The 17,332-nt window shown below is 36.4% G+C and overlaps 2 protein-coding genes across 6 annotated transcripts in view; one reads left to right on the top strand and one right to left on the bottom strand.

Annotated features, from left to right (window-relative positions):
• Window positions 1–4,831, bottom strand: part of LOC112143778 (hemicentin-1) — an 8,657-nt gene extending 3,826 nt beyond the window's left edge. Inside the window, exons 1-5 of one of the 4 annotated variants that reach the window (XM_036215940.1) lie at window positions 3,916–4,831; window positions 1,838–3,827; window positions 1,128–1,179; window positions 542–883; window positions 254–435 (exon numbers count right to left, since the gene is read on the bottom strand). In XM_036215940.1, the coding sequence (XP_036071833.1) occupies window positions 254–435; window positions 542–883; window positions 1,128–1,179; window positions 1,838–2,002 (741 nt within the window). In that variant the 5' untranslated portion in view covers window positions 2,003–3,827; window positions 3,916–4,831. Of the gene's footprint in view, window positions 1–253; window positions 436–541; window positions 884–1,127; window positions 1,180–1,837 lie in introns of all 4 variants that reach the window. The other 3 variants (XM_036215941.1, XM_036215939.1, XM_036215942.1) reach the window with 3 other exon arrangements.
• Window positions 4,832–8,393: 3,562 nt separating this feature from the next.
• LOC112143177 (B-cell receptor CD22) lies at window positions 8,394–17,145 on the top strand. 2 transcript variants are annotated; one of them, XM_024266949.2, is made up of 8 exons: window positions 8,394–8,861; window positions 9,394–9,786; window positions 12,492–12,803; window positions 12,881–13,144; window positions 13,461–13,760; window positions 13,978–14,080; window positions 15,919–16,084; window positions 16,161–17,145. In XM_024266949.2, the coding sequence occupies exons 1-8, from the start codon at window positions 8,825–8,827 to the stop codon at window positions 16,305–16,307; spliced, it is 1,722 nt and encodes a 573-aa protein (XP_024122717.1). In that variant the 5' UTR covers window positions 8,394–8,824; the 3' UTR covers window positions 16,308–17,145. The 2 variants fall into 2 exon arrangements, with proteins under 2 accessions (XP_024122717.1, XP_036071804.1); XM_036215911.1 differs by having other exon boundaries at window positions 8,397–8,861; window positions 13,461–13,733.
• Window positions 17,146–17,332: the final 187 nt, after the last annotated feature.

Below are 17,332 nucleotides of genomic sequence, written 5' to 3'. Positions count from 1 at the left end.
TCTGGTGTCTTTAGGGGAATCTAAAAAATAGAAATAAAAAAACTTGAGATGATGAAAATTGTCACAATTAAAATGCAATTGTTGTGTTGATGTCAAATAAATGTTATGTAAAGCAGAGAAACATACATTTAATATTAGCTATTAAAGATGACTTAACAGATACACCAGGGCCTCCATGTTTCCAGTAGACAGCTGTGCATGTTATTCTCTCTCCATGATGGAGGTGTGAAGCAGTGAAGTTCAGAACCGTGATCTGGACTTTGGTTTGATCCTGGTTCTCCTTCAGTGTCTCCTGACTATCAGCCAGTTTGGGCGTCCATGTCAGAGTTGGAGGATGAGACAGACAGGAAGCTGGAGCCGAGCACGTCAGACTGACTGAGGTTCCCTCCTTCACTGTCAGAGCTGATGGACTCAGAGTCGGTGAGGGAGGACGATCTGGGAGGAAGAAACAGTTTGAGGTTGTTTGTTGTCTGATTTCCAGGATTGTTCGATTGCAAAATTTACTACATTTTAAATATTTTGAGCAATAACGTAAACCTACCTATGAGCTTAACAGTCAAAGTCAGATTAGTAAAAGTCCATTTTAGTTCATTGTCACAATCCAGTCTGAATTGAGATTCACCAGCATGATCAGAATTCATGTTCAAGAAGGTGGAAGTGCAGTTCTTCTCTGTTAGATTTCCTATTTTGTCAACTGGTGGTAATTTTGTGGTTTTGGTACCAGGAGCTACCCATGTTCCTTTACAATTTCTGTTTAACTTCCCATCATATTCTTTTCTTATATCAAAGGAACAAGGGATGGTCAAACATGATCCAGTCAGAACCTCAACAGTCTCTGGTATTATGATGTTAAACTCTCTCTTTGTCTGTATGCACAGAAAGCCTGAAAAAGAGAACAACAAGCCTTATAGAGAAAAAAGTACAACAGTTTTAATAATCTAAAGGTTCACATTTGTAAAATGGGAATTCACATTATTTTAAATCAGTTAAAATGTTTAAAACAACATTAAGAATAAATTAATAACATTTGTCTTTTCTGGTCAAAGATGTTAAGAAAGTCAAATAAAACTTACTTATTTAAATGAAGATTATGCTGTTTTTATAAATCATATTTAACGTTCACTCACCCTTCATCAGACAGATGACAAGAAGTGTAAATATAGTTTGAATTCCAGCCATCTGCAGTCATGAAAATCACAATTTAATGAGTCAGTATAAAATAACATAAAACTGACAAGCCTCACTCTTTTTGTGCTTTGTTACTAAAAGGAAACTGATGTTACAATTAAAAATGCAATTTATACAAAAATCTTACAAAAAGTGATTATTTATTATCAAATACCCAAATTTAAGAAAACATTTGAATCCTAAGATATATTATTACTCAAAGTTTCAAAAATACAATATAAATACAAATATACTGATATATATTATTAATGCTGAAGTAACAGTAGTAAAAAGTCACTATAAATTTAAACTTGAATACAAACAAAAATAGTGAAATTACGCAAAATAAGAAAGAAGCAAACATGATCATTTTGAGATAACCAAAACACCTTTACTAATCATTTTGTTGTGTTTTCAGTTTTTACTTGCTGCTTCGACCAAGAATAGGCCTAATTTATACAACACTACAAAAAACGTATTCATTTCCTTTTTAAAAGATTAAATAAGTTCTTCACAATTTTGCCAAATCAAATTAATATCAACACATTTCTCAAAGATGTTTGAGTCAAAGACATATTTACAAAGAAGATAATATTTTTTTGATTGTTGTTTTTAATTATTTGGTAGTTTTTTTTCCACTGATTTGATTGATGCGAATGATGGCGCTTACGTTTCTGCTTTGCGGACCTATGGTCGTGAGTTTCTCCTTCACATCAAAGACCAAATGGAGTTTCTCTCTGGGACATGGGATGGGTAATCGGGAGAGTCGGGAGGATTCCCGGTGGGCCGCTTCATTCATGGGCCGGTCAGTCGCCATTATGGAAAAAATATTCATGGTAGAACATGAATGAATCTTTGTAACTTTGTTCGTCCATCCATTTAAGAGACGACACCGTCAGTTTTAGAGATACAATTTAACATAAACACTCCTTTTAAATTCTCACAGTTGGTTGAGTCCACCAGTTTGCTTCTACCAACATGTCTGGGCCGGACCATTGACGTGAATCACGCTCTATTTAGACGGTCTTAGGGCTGGACAGAGAAGCGGCCGCGGGCCAGACGAATGATTAGCGAGTACAAATGTGTAGGAAGCGATAGTGGTTATAGGAACGAGCGGAACGAGCGGCTAAATGTCTAAAACATAGTAGCGCGGGTTCAGCGCAAACACGGAGTCACTTTCTCCGCTGCTCCTCCGCAGTGGTGAGGGGCGGGGCTCCTCTCCCCCTGCTCCACAGGTGAGAACACGTGGGAAGCAGAGCGGCCGCAAGCGAAAAGGTCTGAGCTATGTATGTATTTTTGTAAAGTAGACGCAGACAGCGATCTGTTTTTAATGTAACATAACATGGTTTGTAAGGGCGGGAACAACAGTAATCTGTCCAAACACCGTGAAAAAAACACACCAGATCCTAGTGGAGCAATGTGCAGCGTCTGACCGTCCAAGTGAGACGTCTAGCTGTGTTATTGATCCAACAGGTGTGTATGCTCGCGGTACATACGTGGAGCACGTGATTAAAGTGTTGATTATGAAGGAAAAGTGCAGGAAATTTTGATGAAAGGAGGAGGAATTAAAGATGGCAGCACTTTAAAAACAATGATCTTTTAATATTTAACAGGCTGAAAATCCATAAGTTGCCTCAACAATAACAAATTGTCGGATATAAAATGTAAAATTAATTAAAGTGAATTTGAATTTGAACAATATGTTTGTTTGTTTATTACCTTGAAATGTATGTAATTATGGTAAAGACACATTAGTATTTATTGATAATGTTATTTTAATGTTGAAAAGGGTGTAAACACATTGTGTTTTCAATTATTCTAAAAAAAGATTTAGAAGAAAACAAAAATACACATTTGTGTTTAAAATAGTTATATATCATAAGGTCATGTATTGATTACTGCAATGTTTACCATTTTGCAATAATGTTGGTATCGTGAATCGCATCATATCAGGAGTGACTCTGAGATTCTCAGCCCTAATACTGACACAATATAATGTTTTCACAGATGGATACACAGATATTGGGCTGACATACACATTCTCAATCAGCTTTTATTTTCTCAAGTTTCATGTCAGAGAACCGTCTCCATTCTGAAGTTCATTAAAACAGGCTGGAGCATGCTCAGTCAGGACCACTTGGAGGCATTTATGCTCATGTCAACAGAAAAATAAATTCTTACGTCCACTGACTGTGAAAAAGTATCAAATACGGTTGAAGAAATTAGTTCACTTCTTATGTGGTGACTTATGTTGTAGATTCTGGAGTTATTGTGATGTTTTTTCAAATGTTAAAAAAAAATTCTATTTAGCTTTTCATTCACATTTTCAAACAAGGAAAAAAATCTGTTAAACCACAAGTTTTTATTATAATTATTTGTTTGTTATTTATGATACCCCCTCACATCCATTCTAAAAAAAAGTCCATCAGACTGTCTCTTTTAGTTGATCGAGTAAGTCCTCGTATTTTAGTTAATTTTGTGTTTCACTGGGGTATCACTAAAGAAAAAGCTGATTTTTCATGTGGCAAAAAATGGGCCGGTCTCGACCATTAAACTCCCGGGCTGAAAAGTTGTCCCACTCCGCCCCTGGCTACAGACAAACATTTCCTCCACCATTCGTTTGCAAGCCGGGCTCATTAGATGCCGTTTGCCACCTCGACCTCCAGGAAGAAGTAGAAAGCAGAGAAAGAGAGGTGTTAGGGCTGGACTCCAGGTAAAGTGCAGACGAGCCTTACGCTTGGGAATTACCGGCCCGGACCAGCGGTATGGGAAACGCGCAAGATGTCTGCGCTCGATTCCCCTTCAGGAGGATCTCAGCGGCGGGGTCGCGCCGCTGTCATCGCCGGCTCGGATTATCCCGGCTGCTGTTATGGAGCCTCCGCAATGTCGGCATTCTATCCTCTGGATCCCGCCACCTTCATGTACTTCCGTGTTTACACCGGTGTTCACGCGGCTTCCACAGCAGCGGACACCTAGCTGGAGGTCACGTGACCGCTCATCGTGCCTGCAACGAATCCCAGCGAGCTCGGCCATCGCTCCAATCATGATGTCACTACCTCCAATACGGCTTGGATTGCTGAATACCCGCTCTATTTCCAATAAATCCTTCTCATTGAACGAACTTTTTTCAAGAAAAGAGCTGGACTTCATGTATCTGACGGAGACTTGGCAGAAGGAGGGGGAGTTTTTTTTTTTTTTTCATTTAAAGAACTCTGTCTAGACGGGCTTTCTGTCATCGGTAAGCCCCGCCCCTTTCACTGTGGAGGTGGTGTGGCAGTTGTTTACAAAGACAACTACACATGCAGAGACCTAAACTCAGAATCATTTTCTTCTTTTGAATTTTTGTCAATCAAAGTTGAATCCTCAAATCCATTTTATTGTGTGCTGGTATACCGCCCCCCTGGTCCTGTTGCCTCCTTTTTATAGGATTTTAGTGACTTCCTGACTTCAATTATAAAACTGGAAAAGGTCTTAATACTTGGCGATTTTCCTGGAAAAGGAAGCTGGAGCCGAGCACGTCAGACTGACTGAGGTTCCCTCCTTCACTGTCAGAGCTGATGGACTCAGAGTTGGTGAGGGCGATCTGTCAGGTGGAGGCATCCCACTTTTTAAAAAGGATCATTATATTACCTAGTAAAAACAAAACAAACAAATACTTGCACAAAAATAAAAACGTACCCCTGATCTTTATCGTCACAGCAGAGTCTTTAAAGACATATTTAAGGGTTTTTTACATTCCAGACTGAAGTGATACCCTGAGTGGTTTGGATTTATGGTTGTGAAGGTTGAGGTGCAGTTTTTCTATTTTAGATCTCCTATCATGTCTTTAGTTGTAGTTAATTCAGGATTTTTCTTCGTCACCCCATTCGTTTTTATGCATTTAACTCCACATTTGTCATTGAGGTGTTTTTCATATTTACTCTCTACCTCAACTGAGCAGGGAGTGGTCAAACATGGTCTCCACGCTCTGCCGCAGAGTGACTTTATACTGGTTACCAAAGACATCTGAAAGAGTATTTCTTGCATTCATCAATGTATGCAAATGTCCGTCGATGGTTTTGCCCGGCGGGTCTTTATGTAAATTCTCGTTGGAACTGATTAAAATATTTACTGTTGTTTATAAACAATTATTACCTAAATCTTATGAAGTTATGCATGATTTTTGTGCAGTGCATATCCAAATTTGTGGCTTCCCAAGACCGTCCCACGCTAACAGACTTTTCAAGCAAAATTGTGATGATGCATATATATGTATATATATATTATATATTATGGGCTATATGCACGACCTACTTCCGCATTCAGCCTTTGACTGCTCAGTCATTTCCGGTCGGAACCGTGGGCTATTGTTTATGTGGATATGGCGGAGTGTTTGGATTTTAAAATATGTCTTTTGGAGCTAACAAGAGTCACTATAAATGATGTTACATTGGATTAAGTTTAAAATAAAGTGACAAAAATAAAGTGACTGATGACATCAACGTCACAGCAAATGTCCAGCAAATGTGTCCCTTCTACGTGTTTGCGTTCAAAACCTACTTAATTATAATTCTAGTCATTTATTGATCTTTAAAGCTAGTTGGAATTAAAGAAAAAATGGTTTTACGAAAATGAGACTAAACTATAATAAAAATCAAAGAAACTTTTATTTTTGGGTTAAAATTGTTTTTTAAACTGTTAAGTCCAATCTGCAGTTATTTTTAGCTGCCAGTAGGGGGCGCAGCTGTAAAGTTTAACTACTTTCTCTGTGTTTTGACTTTAGGGTTTAGAATTTGGGGTCATTTCAGTCTTTCTAATATAGAATACAGTCTTTTTTATTAAAGAAACAATCACATTTTCATATCATTTTATATACTGACACCTTTATTGACAATGTTTTTGTTTCCTACATAGTCTTGATAATCCTGGAGGAGAGTTCTTCAGTTTTCAGGAGATACACACACCAACGCAAAAAGGGCTAAATTAGTTTTTAATGTGAGAATCTCACTCATTACAAATATTCCAGATTATTTAGATCAGATTTATGTATTTTAATAATGGCCTTCATCTCCTTCTCAATTTTTCTAATATTTAATACCCTATGGATGACAATGTTTCAGTCGACCACAGGGAGTTGTTTATTTTGATCTCTGGTTTCTGGAAGGTATTTCCACATTACCCTTTGTTTTCTGTTCCTCTCTCTGCATTGCTGACTAGTCCAAACCCACAGCAGTTTTTCCACGATCTCGTCTGAATCTAGAACAACCACAAACCCACAACCAGATCTGTTTATATCTCCACACGGAGAACTGCCAAATGCTATTAGCTACAAATAAAGCCAATAAACTTAAGAAAGTAAATATTTTTGAAGTTTTTGCTTTGCTGCAGTTTGTCATATTAAATATGTCTGTGATCCTAAGACAAGTCAACGCTCAAAACTGTTTTTAAAATGAAGGAAAGATTCTGTTGTAATCACAGGAAGGCATTTTTCCTTGATGCGTGATGTGACTCTGTGGAGGAATTTTTAGCAGAAGAAGACCTGAACCAGTGTTGGTAAGAGGGACACTAAAATCTCAAATATAAAAATAAGAACATTTATACATTTTGATTTTACTGCTGATATTTTAGAAATACTTGCTCTACTGTCATTTGTCTGCCTGTGATGATGCTTTGGGTCTACTGCATATTTGTACAGATATAAAATTGTCCATTCGTTAATAAAAGTGAAAAGTTGAGGTCTTTACGTGAAATCTTCACAAATGTATTACAGATAAACAATGTTAAAATCATGAAAGAAGTACGCAAAGAACACGTACATTTATGTAGAACATGAACCATGCATGATTACTGTGCTGTTTATATGCAGTTAATTTGTGATGTATGTGTCAAATATGTCATCTTAGCGTGATATGTGCATTGTACACGCGATACAAAAGTTATACATCAATGATACATGCGTGAAAGACATACATGAAACGGCCATGAAAAGACACAAATCTGCATGCATTTTGCAAAAATCACACACATTTTCTAAGATCCATGTAATTGCATATAAACGTAAAATATGCATAAACTGTGTAATTCTTAATAGACCAAATATTGTGAACAGTTTGGAACTTAATAAAGATGAAGAATGACAAACACAAGAAACAAATGACTTATGTATATTACCCATTTATCACGAATGACCAAAATTTCATATGTAGAAAATGCTCAAAAGGTATAATGTGACTGTCGGCCTAAAAAAGTAAATCCTGAGCATTTGAACAGCATTTTTTTTTTACAATTTTCACTGAACTTGGAGTTTTTAAATGAAGCCTTCACTTAGTTTTCAGCATATACAGACAAAGTCTGTGTAGTTTTCTTTCGTTTTGATCATAGAAATTAATTGGATGTTTTAACTTTATTCTTTTGATGTAATATCTAAAGTGCATTGGACGTTTAGGGCTTTACAAGCAACAAATCGATGTTTCACAGTGAAATATGTCATCTAGAGTCAATTTAAAGCATATTTTAATAGAAAACATCCTTTCTAGTTCCAGTTTGATCAGCTTTCTGAGGCATGGATCATAGACGTGGGTCAGTTTGTTCATTTTTATCAGCTTGTAGATCATTATTTGCTCTATCACTCTCTCGCTTTACTTTATGTGGCATGACATACTCACATTAACAGGTAGTTTCTATGTTTGAATTTTGTTGAAAATCTTTCCCCATGTCAGAGCTTGCAGAAATTATCTTAACTTAGTGGAGTTTTGCCCACTTTTTTAAATGTTATTTATTATTTTATTTTTTACGTAGTTTGGACCTCCTCTTTATTCTGTTTTTGGATTTATACATTTTTAGTTTCTCTTTGCATGTTTGATCTTTGAAGCATAAAAAATAGTTTGATCTAAATTTTTGGCTGACATCATTTACTAATTGGAACTGAGTTTTTGCAAAGTTTCAGATCGATTGTGGAATTACAGTGTAATTTAAAAATATAAGTAAAAAAAAAAGCTGGGGTTGTACTTAAAAGATGGATGAAACATTTCCACAAAAACAGTTTTAAAGACGGAATAATATTGCAAAGTAGAAAAAAGGCCAATAACTATTAAGGGTTAATATTAGTAAATAACATATTCAATATTTATCTATTTTGCCTGATTAAATACATTTTAAATATTAATTAAATTTAAATTCATTCATTTTACCTTCATACTATAATGAAAACTTAAATTCTGCTCAATTAATCTAAAGTGATCACTTTAAAACACATATAGTCTTCCAATCTTAGCTCCTTTTACATCCCATAATATTTTTCCACTTAACTTTATGCTTTGTGAAGCATTTGCTTCGGTTGGTGTGAACAGACAGAAGAAAAGAGAAATGAGCCTCGGAGGAAACAGCTGCATGAGAATGACTCAGCTGTTGTCATGAGTTGTCTTACTCAGGCTTTTTTCCTTTGTAAACTATTATAAGTTTAATTATTAAAACACTTTAATGTCTATAATTAAGAATTAAAAATTCAGTTTTTAAATAATATTATATAATCAAGGGTAAATATTCCAGGGAGGGTGAAATAGGATAAAAAAGGGTGCAAGGAGGGAGTGGAAGTTTGGTGACACAATGAGATCTTCCAACTTCCCTCTTTCTGCTGCGTTCATGCTTCCCTGTCTGCTGGCAGAGCCGGGCTGCAGCCATGCAGACACGCGCTGCTTTCTTTACCTTCATTTTTGGTAAGTATTTAGCAGTTATCATCATATCTTATTAAGAATTCTGCTTTAATTTGAACTTTTGAGAAAATGTATTTTTTGTGTTGTGGAATCAGCTCAAGAAAACTGATATCTATGGTCTGGTTAAAGGTCAAGACTAAAGCAGATGTGGCTTTTGTGTATTTATATTTAACGTTTTTGCGTTCCTGGAATACAGAATTTGATTTTTTTTTATTTTCACTGACAGAAAATATATTTAGTAAAAAGTTTGTAAGATTATCCATTGTTGAAAAAGGAATTTAAAATCATAAATGCAATAAAAATAGGAAAAAATTAAAAGCATGTTTGACATTTGAGATCCTAAATAAAGTTTTCTGTCGTCTCTTTTTAGATATAAGAGTAACACTTTTTGCTTTTTTGTTTTTTGATTGCAGATAAAATAATCTTTTTACTTTATGAATTCGTAGCATCATCATGTTTTTCGCCTGTTCATTCCTGTTTCCTGCTCATTGATCCTGGAACAGAATTCGGCTGTGATTTGTTTCCATCTCAACAGCGGCCATGTGCAGAGGGCTTCAGTCTGCCTCGCCCGTGCCTTCAGTCCCAGACCGGGTCCAGGCTCTGGTGGGCTCCTGTGTGGTGATTCCCTGCTCTTTCCCAGCCGCCGCTCCGCATCCACGTACACAGAGGGTGGATGTGCGGCTGAGGTACCGAGGTGGAGGTCGCTTTTTTCCTCTGCAGAGCACTGCGTTCAACAGCCAGGACAAAGACCAAGTCAGCAGAGATTTCCTGGGGCGAACTTCGCTCTTTGGGAAAATGGGAGAAGGAGACTGCTCAGTGAGGATCGACAGGATCCGGCAGGACGACCCCCAGATGATTGAGGTGGCCCTGAAGAGAAGGGATGACTTACTGTGGGGGAGGCCAAAGAGCGTCCAGATGGATATCATTGGTGAGTCCATAAAATACTCAGCACTTTCACCTTCTTTTTTTCTTTGCTTTGTCTTTTTCCTTTATCTCAAAACAATTACTTTAAGGTGCATGAATTGAAATGATGTACAGGAAGCATACGTTTACTCTTGAGTCACAAATATTTCAAAAAATAATTTATTTATAACAGCTTTCTATAAATGTGAAGAATTTAAATAAAACAAACAAAAAAACAAAGTGTAATCATTGGGAGATCTCAAAAAAGCACTTTATATTCCCAAAATGGAAATGTTTAAAGAGACACTCCGATTGAAATCATGTTTTGAACATGTTCTTGTGGCATTATTTTGCTGATAGAAGACATATTAAAAGAAAATACAATTAAAATAGCATTTCTGAGTATTTCTTTCTTCAAAAAGTTGTGAATCAGGAGCAGAAAATAAAAAAGTGATTGAAAAAGAGCCTGTAGGTGTGATGTTGAATCCACTACAGCAAGCCACAAACTCCCTGCTCCTCTCCAATCTGATGCATCCAGTTAAAGATACTAGATCCATGAACATCTTTGTTTTCCTCATCTAAAATGGTATCTGGATCAAAACTATGCGGCTGGATAGCTCTATATATTTATTTTTGCTGCTCTGCTAATGTTAATTTGGGATTGTGAGTGGCTTTGAACAAGCTGGAACAATCATTGCTGATTGGTTGAGAGTACTTCCTCTAAAAATGTGACTCAGACCAATTCAGACTAATCGCTGTCACCGGGTTACAATCGCGGTAGACATACTAGGAAGTGACGGCGAAGGCTCTGGCCTGATTTCACGAGGGTGGAAGGTAGTGCATTTCCTATGGGGGACCTCAAGGCTTCATATGTCCAGTTCTTATTATGGTGTGAACAGATGGATGATGGGAAGATGGGTGGGCTCACTAAAGGTTATTTTATAACAAACTACTGGCACTATGCAAAAACTATGTCCAAGAAAACAACCAATTTCTTTTTATTTTTTTTATTTTGGCTAAAAACAACATAATTAAAGTTAAAAGACTACTTGAAACTGTTTTAAATGGATCAAGAAATGATCAGAGTATAACTTTAAATGTAGAAGGTAAGATTATTTATCAATTAATAAAAAAATGGCTCTTTAAAAGTTATATATTAACAACATTCTCAAATATGTACATATACTCAACAGAATTTCAAGATACTTATAACGCTGTAATCATAAATGTTTACCTGGTAAAAAGTTTAGATCTGTAAACAGACTGAACTCCTATAATTATGTGAACTCCTTTATTCTTCAAGATTTCTTTGATTTTCAACTATTTTTTTTAATACTTTGATGTCTTGGAGTCTGAAAATCAAGGACATCTATATTTTTTTGTGTTAATTTTGAGCTTGAGCTCACATATATACTTGCTCACAACCATACAAAATACACATTTAAGCACTATATATATTTTTTTAAATTAACCACTATATTCTAAGTGCCAATCCATGTACTGTACATACTTGTATGTAAATAGAGCATTTTTTTTTTCATTTTTTTTTACACATACATTATTTTTCGAGCTCAAAAAGGGGGTGAGATGAAGGAAAACTTATTCATTACCACCCCTTGAAGTATCTGTAACTTGACTATAGTGTATGTTAAGATCACTGATATCCAATTTTTTTGAGCACTAGCATTATTGTTGTATAATAATAACACATACATGAATTTCAAAATTGCATAACATAGGTTAACTATAGTAGGCAATAGAATAACAATCTCCTTATTTTTTTGTTAAGTTTCCTTCTTTTTTATGTTGTTTAGATGATAATACACTTTTTTGGGCAATTCTTTCATTATAATATTTGTAAATCCTTATTTCACAGACTGTTGAACTTTGGATCATCTATAGTCTTTTCCCCTTGTGCTTCATGTTCCTGTTTGATTAATTAATCTCATTACTAAAACAAAACCTCTCCTTTCAAAACCCAGTCAGAAAACTTGAAAGTAGATGAAAACGATTGATGATATTTTAGATTACTATTCTGTTTCATTTTCTGTCACCGCTCTGTCACAGCACACCAGATTTAAATTTCCAATCAATTAAGTGTACTGAAATGAAAAAGTTTCCTGTTTGCTGCACCAAATCACATAATCTCCCCCTGTTTATCTGCATGTTCGGGGGCTTATGCTGTCAAATTTTAACCCTTTAACACCGGAGTTCCAGTGTTTGTGTTCTTTGATTTACTGTAACTTTTTAACCGTTAACTCGATAATTCCAGTAGATTCTGGAGGAGAAAAATTGCAGTATGTTAAAGATTTTGTGTTTAAGCGCTTCGGAGGTTAAAGGGTTAGTTTGTAGCCTTCTTACTTACAGTAATGATCAAATTAAATTTCTGCAATTGAGCCATTCTTCTGCATTGGAGTCTCCCAACGTCCTCCTTCCCTAAAATGACATTCAAAATGAGTAAACTTCATTAATAAGACAGTAAAATGTTTAATATGTTGTTTCATTTGTTTGTTTTGATGTCAGTAATATTTGGTCTTGTGAAATTTGTAAAATAACCTTCGATTTTTACGTCACATTTATTCCTAGAAATTACAGCAATTTAGTTTTATTGCAGAATAAAATAACAAGTAAAATCAAAGAAACTGGTATTTGATGAATGAAAATGTTAAATTCTGTTTTCTTTATTTAGTACAGAGATGCAACATAACATGATACATTATGAATTGACAGATGAACCGGAGCCTCCTGCCATCAGCGGCAGGTTGTCGGCCACAGAGGGTCAGCTGGTCACCTTGAACTGCTCGCTCCGGTACCACTGCCCCTCCAGACCTCCCACTCTGCAGTGGAAGTGGGAGCGAGGACCCCCGCTGGAGAGCACTGAGCTGTGGGACGCTCAGACAACCTATCCAGATGTGGACGGACCGACGCTGCTGGCGTCTTTGTCCTTCACAGCTTCCCACCATGTGAAGCCGAGGCTGAAATGTGAGGTCAGCTATCCAGGAGCCAAAATGGTGTCCACCACCACGGACCTTCACGTGACGTGTAAGCACAATATCAGCACTCGTTTCTGCTTAACCATCGACATTTATGCTTTATTTCTATCTCCTTTCATGTTTTAGTTCCACCTAAAGAGGTGAGGATTCAGGTTCAGACCTTAGTGGTGCTCGAGGGGGGCACCGCCCTGCTGATGTGCTCATGCAAAGCCGACCCCCCGGTGTCAGAGTACCGCTGGTCCTACAGTCAGCACGGCCGCACCGTGCGCCTCCGCCACCGGACGCACACGGTCCGCTTGTTCAACGTGACCAGAGACATGAGGGTCACTTGTTCCGCTCACAACTCCATCGGTCGGGGAGAGTCGAAGCCCACGGCGCTGAACATACAGTGTAATTTCACTTCCTGTTTTTAACCAAAGATTTTTCCATCTGTACTCGCTCCCTAGAAAACAGATTTGTTTCCCTTATAGTTTCAAGTTTGCTTCCTCAGCAGTGATGTCACAAAGTGCTGACCACACTGTTGAATCATTGCAGGGCAGCATGCAGCATGCAAGGCTCTATAAAAAGCTACAAGCTCCTATTGCACAATATTTTGAATGCAAATGTGATAATTTTGTGCTGAAAAAGTTCAAACTAGACAAAGCAGATCAGTTGTTATGTTGTTTCAAGCTTTAGAAACAAAAGTGCATCTTTTTTCTCCCTCCAGACAAGCCGGTTATCCACCGATTGTCTTCCAACTGCTCTGTGGAGGATTCGGAGTTGGTCTGCTGCTGCTTAGTTGACTCCAACCCCAAACCGGCTGTCACCTGGAGCATCAACGGAAGCGTTCCACCTCACGGTTTCAACGTTTCTGCCTCATCAGAGTCCAGCATGTTAACAGCCTCTTTAATGGGCCGCATGGAGAGACCTCTGCAGGTGGTCTGCTTTGCTCTCAACGCGCTCGGAAACGACTCCCTGGTTTTGCTGAAGGGAGAAGAAGGTTCGCTCCAACCGGATGTTTTACAAAGTAACCGCAGGACTTCTTGTTTACTCGCTTTGATGCTGTTGTAACATCTGTGCAACATCCTACCAGCTTCAAAAAAGAAGGAAGGCATTGCTGCAGAAATTCTTCTATTTTTTTGTTTTTTCATTGCTTTTATCATCATATATTTTTTTATACAATGAAGAGACTGTAGCCATGAAATGTGTGCTGATGCATTACTTCTCTTGTGGTCTAAATTTAGAGGCGGCCCCCCTGTTGTGGCTGGTTTTACCTGCTGCCGTCGTCTGCCTGCTGGTGTCCCTTCTGTCCCTTCTCATCTACTGCCACAGAAGAAAAGCTCAAAAGTATGTGAAGCAAATCTGCTCCTATAATTATTATCTAGTACAAAAAGTCTGTTTTTGAAACTTGAAATTGTTCCTCTATAGTTTTTTTTTTTTTTTTTTCACTGATATTTCAAAGTAGTGTGCAATTCTCAATTGACAATTCAATTTGTTATTTGATCATGCAAAATGAAAATGCATTTTGCAATTTAGGTTTCAAAATAAAATAATAATAATAATAATCTAAAAATTAAAATTAATATAGAATTTTAAATAAAATCAAAGTCAATTCCATTTAAAATTGTCATTGATTTTCCGAACCATAATTCAACTTGCTAAAATTACAATTCAATGTTTAATTTTAGCATAAATTTGCTAAACCCAGTTTGCGATTTGCTAAAAACACGACATTTTGTCTCATTATTTTAAATGTATTTTAAAGTAACTTAAAATCTATTGCATTTTTATTTGCTGTAGAGTTATTCTGTCGAAAAGTTGTCTTACCTGTGATAATGCTAGTGTGAATGAATTTTGCTGAAAGTAGTTGCTGAAGATGCTGAAGCTTTTTGCTGAAAATGGTGACGCTATTTACTTTAATTTCTGAAGGCATTTGATGAAAATGTAAATGTTAAATTTGCTAAAAGACTGGAAATTTCATCAAAGAACTTTAAAAGAGTGCTGAAATTGACCTAAATTTCGGAAAATTTTGCAGGTAAAAATCATCATTACATCATTACATTTAGCAAAAATATTTAGTGTGTTGCTTAAATATGAGCGACACTCCAAATTAATCCAATAAAACCTTAGTAGATTCCAAATTAGCTAAAAAAAGCTAGCCCTTTGCTTTAAAACTAGCCACACTCCAAAATAGCCTAAAATTCTTCAGTAAACTAAATTAGTCAAAAAAAAGTTAGCTTATTGCTAAAATAGAAGCTAAGTTAAAGTCCCACTATTTGTCACGCACCTAAGTGTGTGAAATTTGTTCTCCGCATTTGACCCATCCCCTGGGGGAGCAGTGAGCTGCAGACACAGCCACGCTCGGGAACCATTTGGTGGTTTAACCCCCCAGTCCAACTCCTTAATGCTGAGTGTCAAGCAGACCAAAGTCTTTGGTATGACTCGGCCGGGATTTGAACCCACGACCTTCCAATCTCAGGGCGGACACTCTACCACAAGGCCACTGAGCTTCACAATAACCCAATAAACCTTAGTAGATTCCAAATTAGCCAAAACATTAGCATGTTGCCAAAATAGAAGCTAAACCCCAAATTAACCTTAAAAACCTCAGTGGATAACAAATTGGCCAAAAAAGAAGCTAGCACATTGCTTACTTACTAACTCCAAAACTGCCTAAAACTACTCAGAAATATTAAATTAGCTTAAAACATTAGCATGTTGCCAAAATACTAGCTAAACTCTAATTTTTTATTTATTTCTCTATGACTCTAAAAGATGAAAATGTAGCCCATGAATATATTTAAAGGCTTGTTGCTAATCTACTTAAAATGTTGAAATTTGAAGAATTTCTCATTTATTTCCTACGGGTCATATTTTGCTCAATACTTCAAAAACTTTAACATTTATAAATACCAAAAATACATGCAGTAATGGCCTGAACAAGCTGGATTTTTTTATACCAAGATTGCTGAGAGCGTGTTTGAGTTTTTATAAGCTGAAAAACGTACAGAAAGGAGCAGGAGAATCACTATTGTGTGAATGTTTACTAAGCATTCACACAATTACAGTTACTTGTTGTAATGCATTTACATTTACAGAGTGCCATTTTTTTCTCTCCCAAAGTTCAAACTGAAAACATGTCAGACTCTCATCAGGGCTTGGCCCACATTTTCCTCCCCTCTTAGAAAAATCCTGAGCAGACCCAGAGTCTTTCATCCAGAAGACCTGGGGATTTACCAGGAAAGGACGCCGCTCTACATAAACTGCACAGAAGTGACTCACGTTTACACTAATGGCAGCTATCAACTTGTGTACCAGAACTGTACGCCTGTTTTTGTCCGTAATAACCAGGTATCAGTGAACTTAAGAGCAAGTTTCATGGATTAAAAGTGTTGCTTGATCCCTGTCATCTGTACTCCTGTTTCAGATCCGTCCGATGGCCCGTAGAGGAGGAGAGAGAAGGAGAGGTGAAGGTGTTGGACACTCGGAAGTCAGAGTGGGTGTCAGAGAAACAAGGCAGGTGCAGGACACCTCTGCTGATCCTGAGACAGCCATCTATGTGGAGATCCTCTAATTTCACATGAGATTGAAGGTGTTTCCTCACTGTATGTTAACTGTAACAGGAATCATCCGTTCAGAATAAAAGTGTGCATTAAACTTCTAACTTGAAGTTTTTGCTCATGCAAACATAATAAAAAAAGGGGGGGGCATATCTTAACCCTGTTTGTTAAAAGCCGTTGCTTAAGTGTGAAATGAGTTTATTACAATAAACTTGCTAAACTACATATGTGCTAAATATTTCAAGGGCTGGTCCACTGAACATTTAAATTCTGTATTAATCATGTTGTTACTTTTTATTCATTTATTTCTCCTTTTACACAAAGTGTTTGTGTTTTCATTTAATTGTGGATATTTTTGTGTAGTTTGGTTGCAGTGTTATTAGGTGATTTAGCTTTAGTTTAATGTGTAAGGCTTTCTAAACAAGACTTAGGAATTTTACACTATGGAAAATACCTGAATGGATTGAAAGTTGGGGGGGGAAAATAATGTTTTTTTTTTTTTTCAGGATTTTTTATACTGTCAAACAAAATCTGGAGTGAATAAAATGTCCCTTACAGATAATAAATTGCTAAAATAACATGAGAAATAACTGATGAGTGAATATTGTCTGATCCTAAACCTAGAGGGATTTGCTACTTAGAATCAACATGTTTCATAATTAATGCTGCTGTCCATGTTGTTTTTGTTGTAGTATAAGAAGTCAATAACAAGTGCTATAAATCAAATTTTAAAATGAAGTGAGTAGGAATAAAATGATGCATAAATCTTGACTCTGTCCTTTAGTAAGGCAATCTGAATCACATGAAGACAGTTTGGAAAAAAGCTAGAATAATGTATAAAAAAGAAAAAAATTAAATGAAGATTTGGGTTGCACAGTTTTTTACGATGTGTAGCAAAACCATTATACCAAATATTTCCACTTCTTTCGTCTTTTATATGTAAATACTAAAAGTAGAAAAATTATAGTTTTATTACTTGTGTGCAGGGATAATTATATATTATATTATATTATATTATGTTATATTATATTATGTTATA

This window comes from Oryzias melastigma, linkage group LG16 (assembly GCF_002922805.2).
Source record: "Oryzias melastigma strain HK-1 linkage group LG16, ASM292280v2, whole genome shotgun sequence".
Classification (NCBI taxonomy): domain Eukaryota; kingdom Metazoa; phylum Chordata; class Actinopteri; order Beloniformes; family Adrianichthyidae; genus Oryzias; species Oryzias melastigma.
The sequence above is the reverse complement of the archived record's forward strand: the minus strand, read 5'-3'. Positions and strand labels throughout refer to the sequence as shown.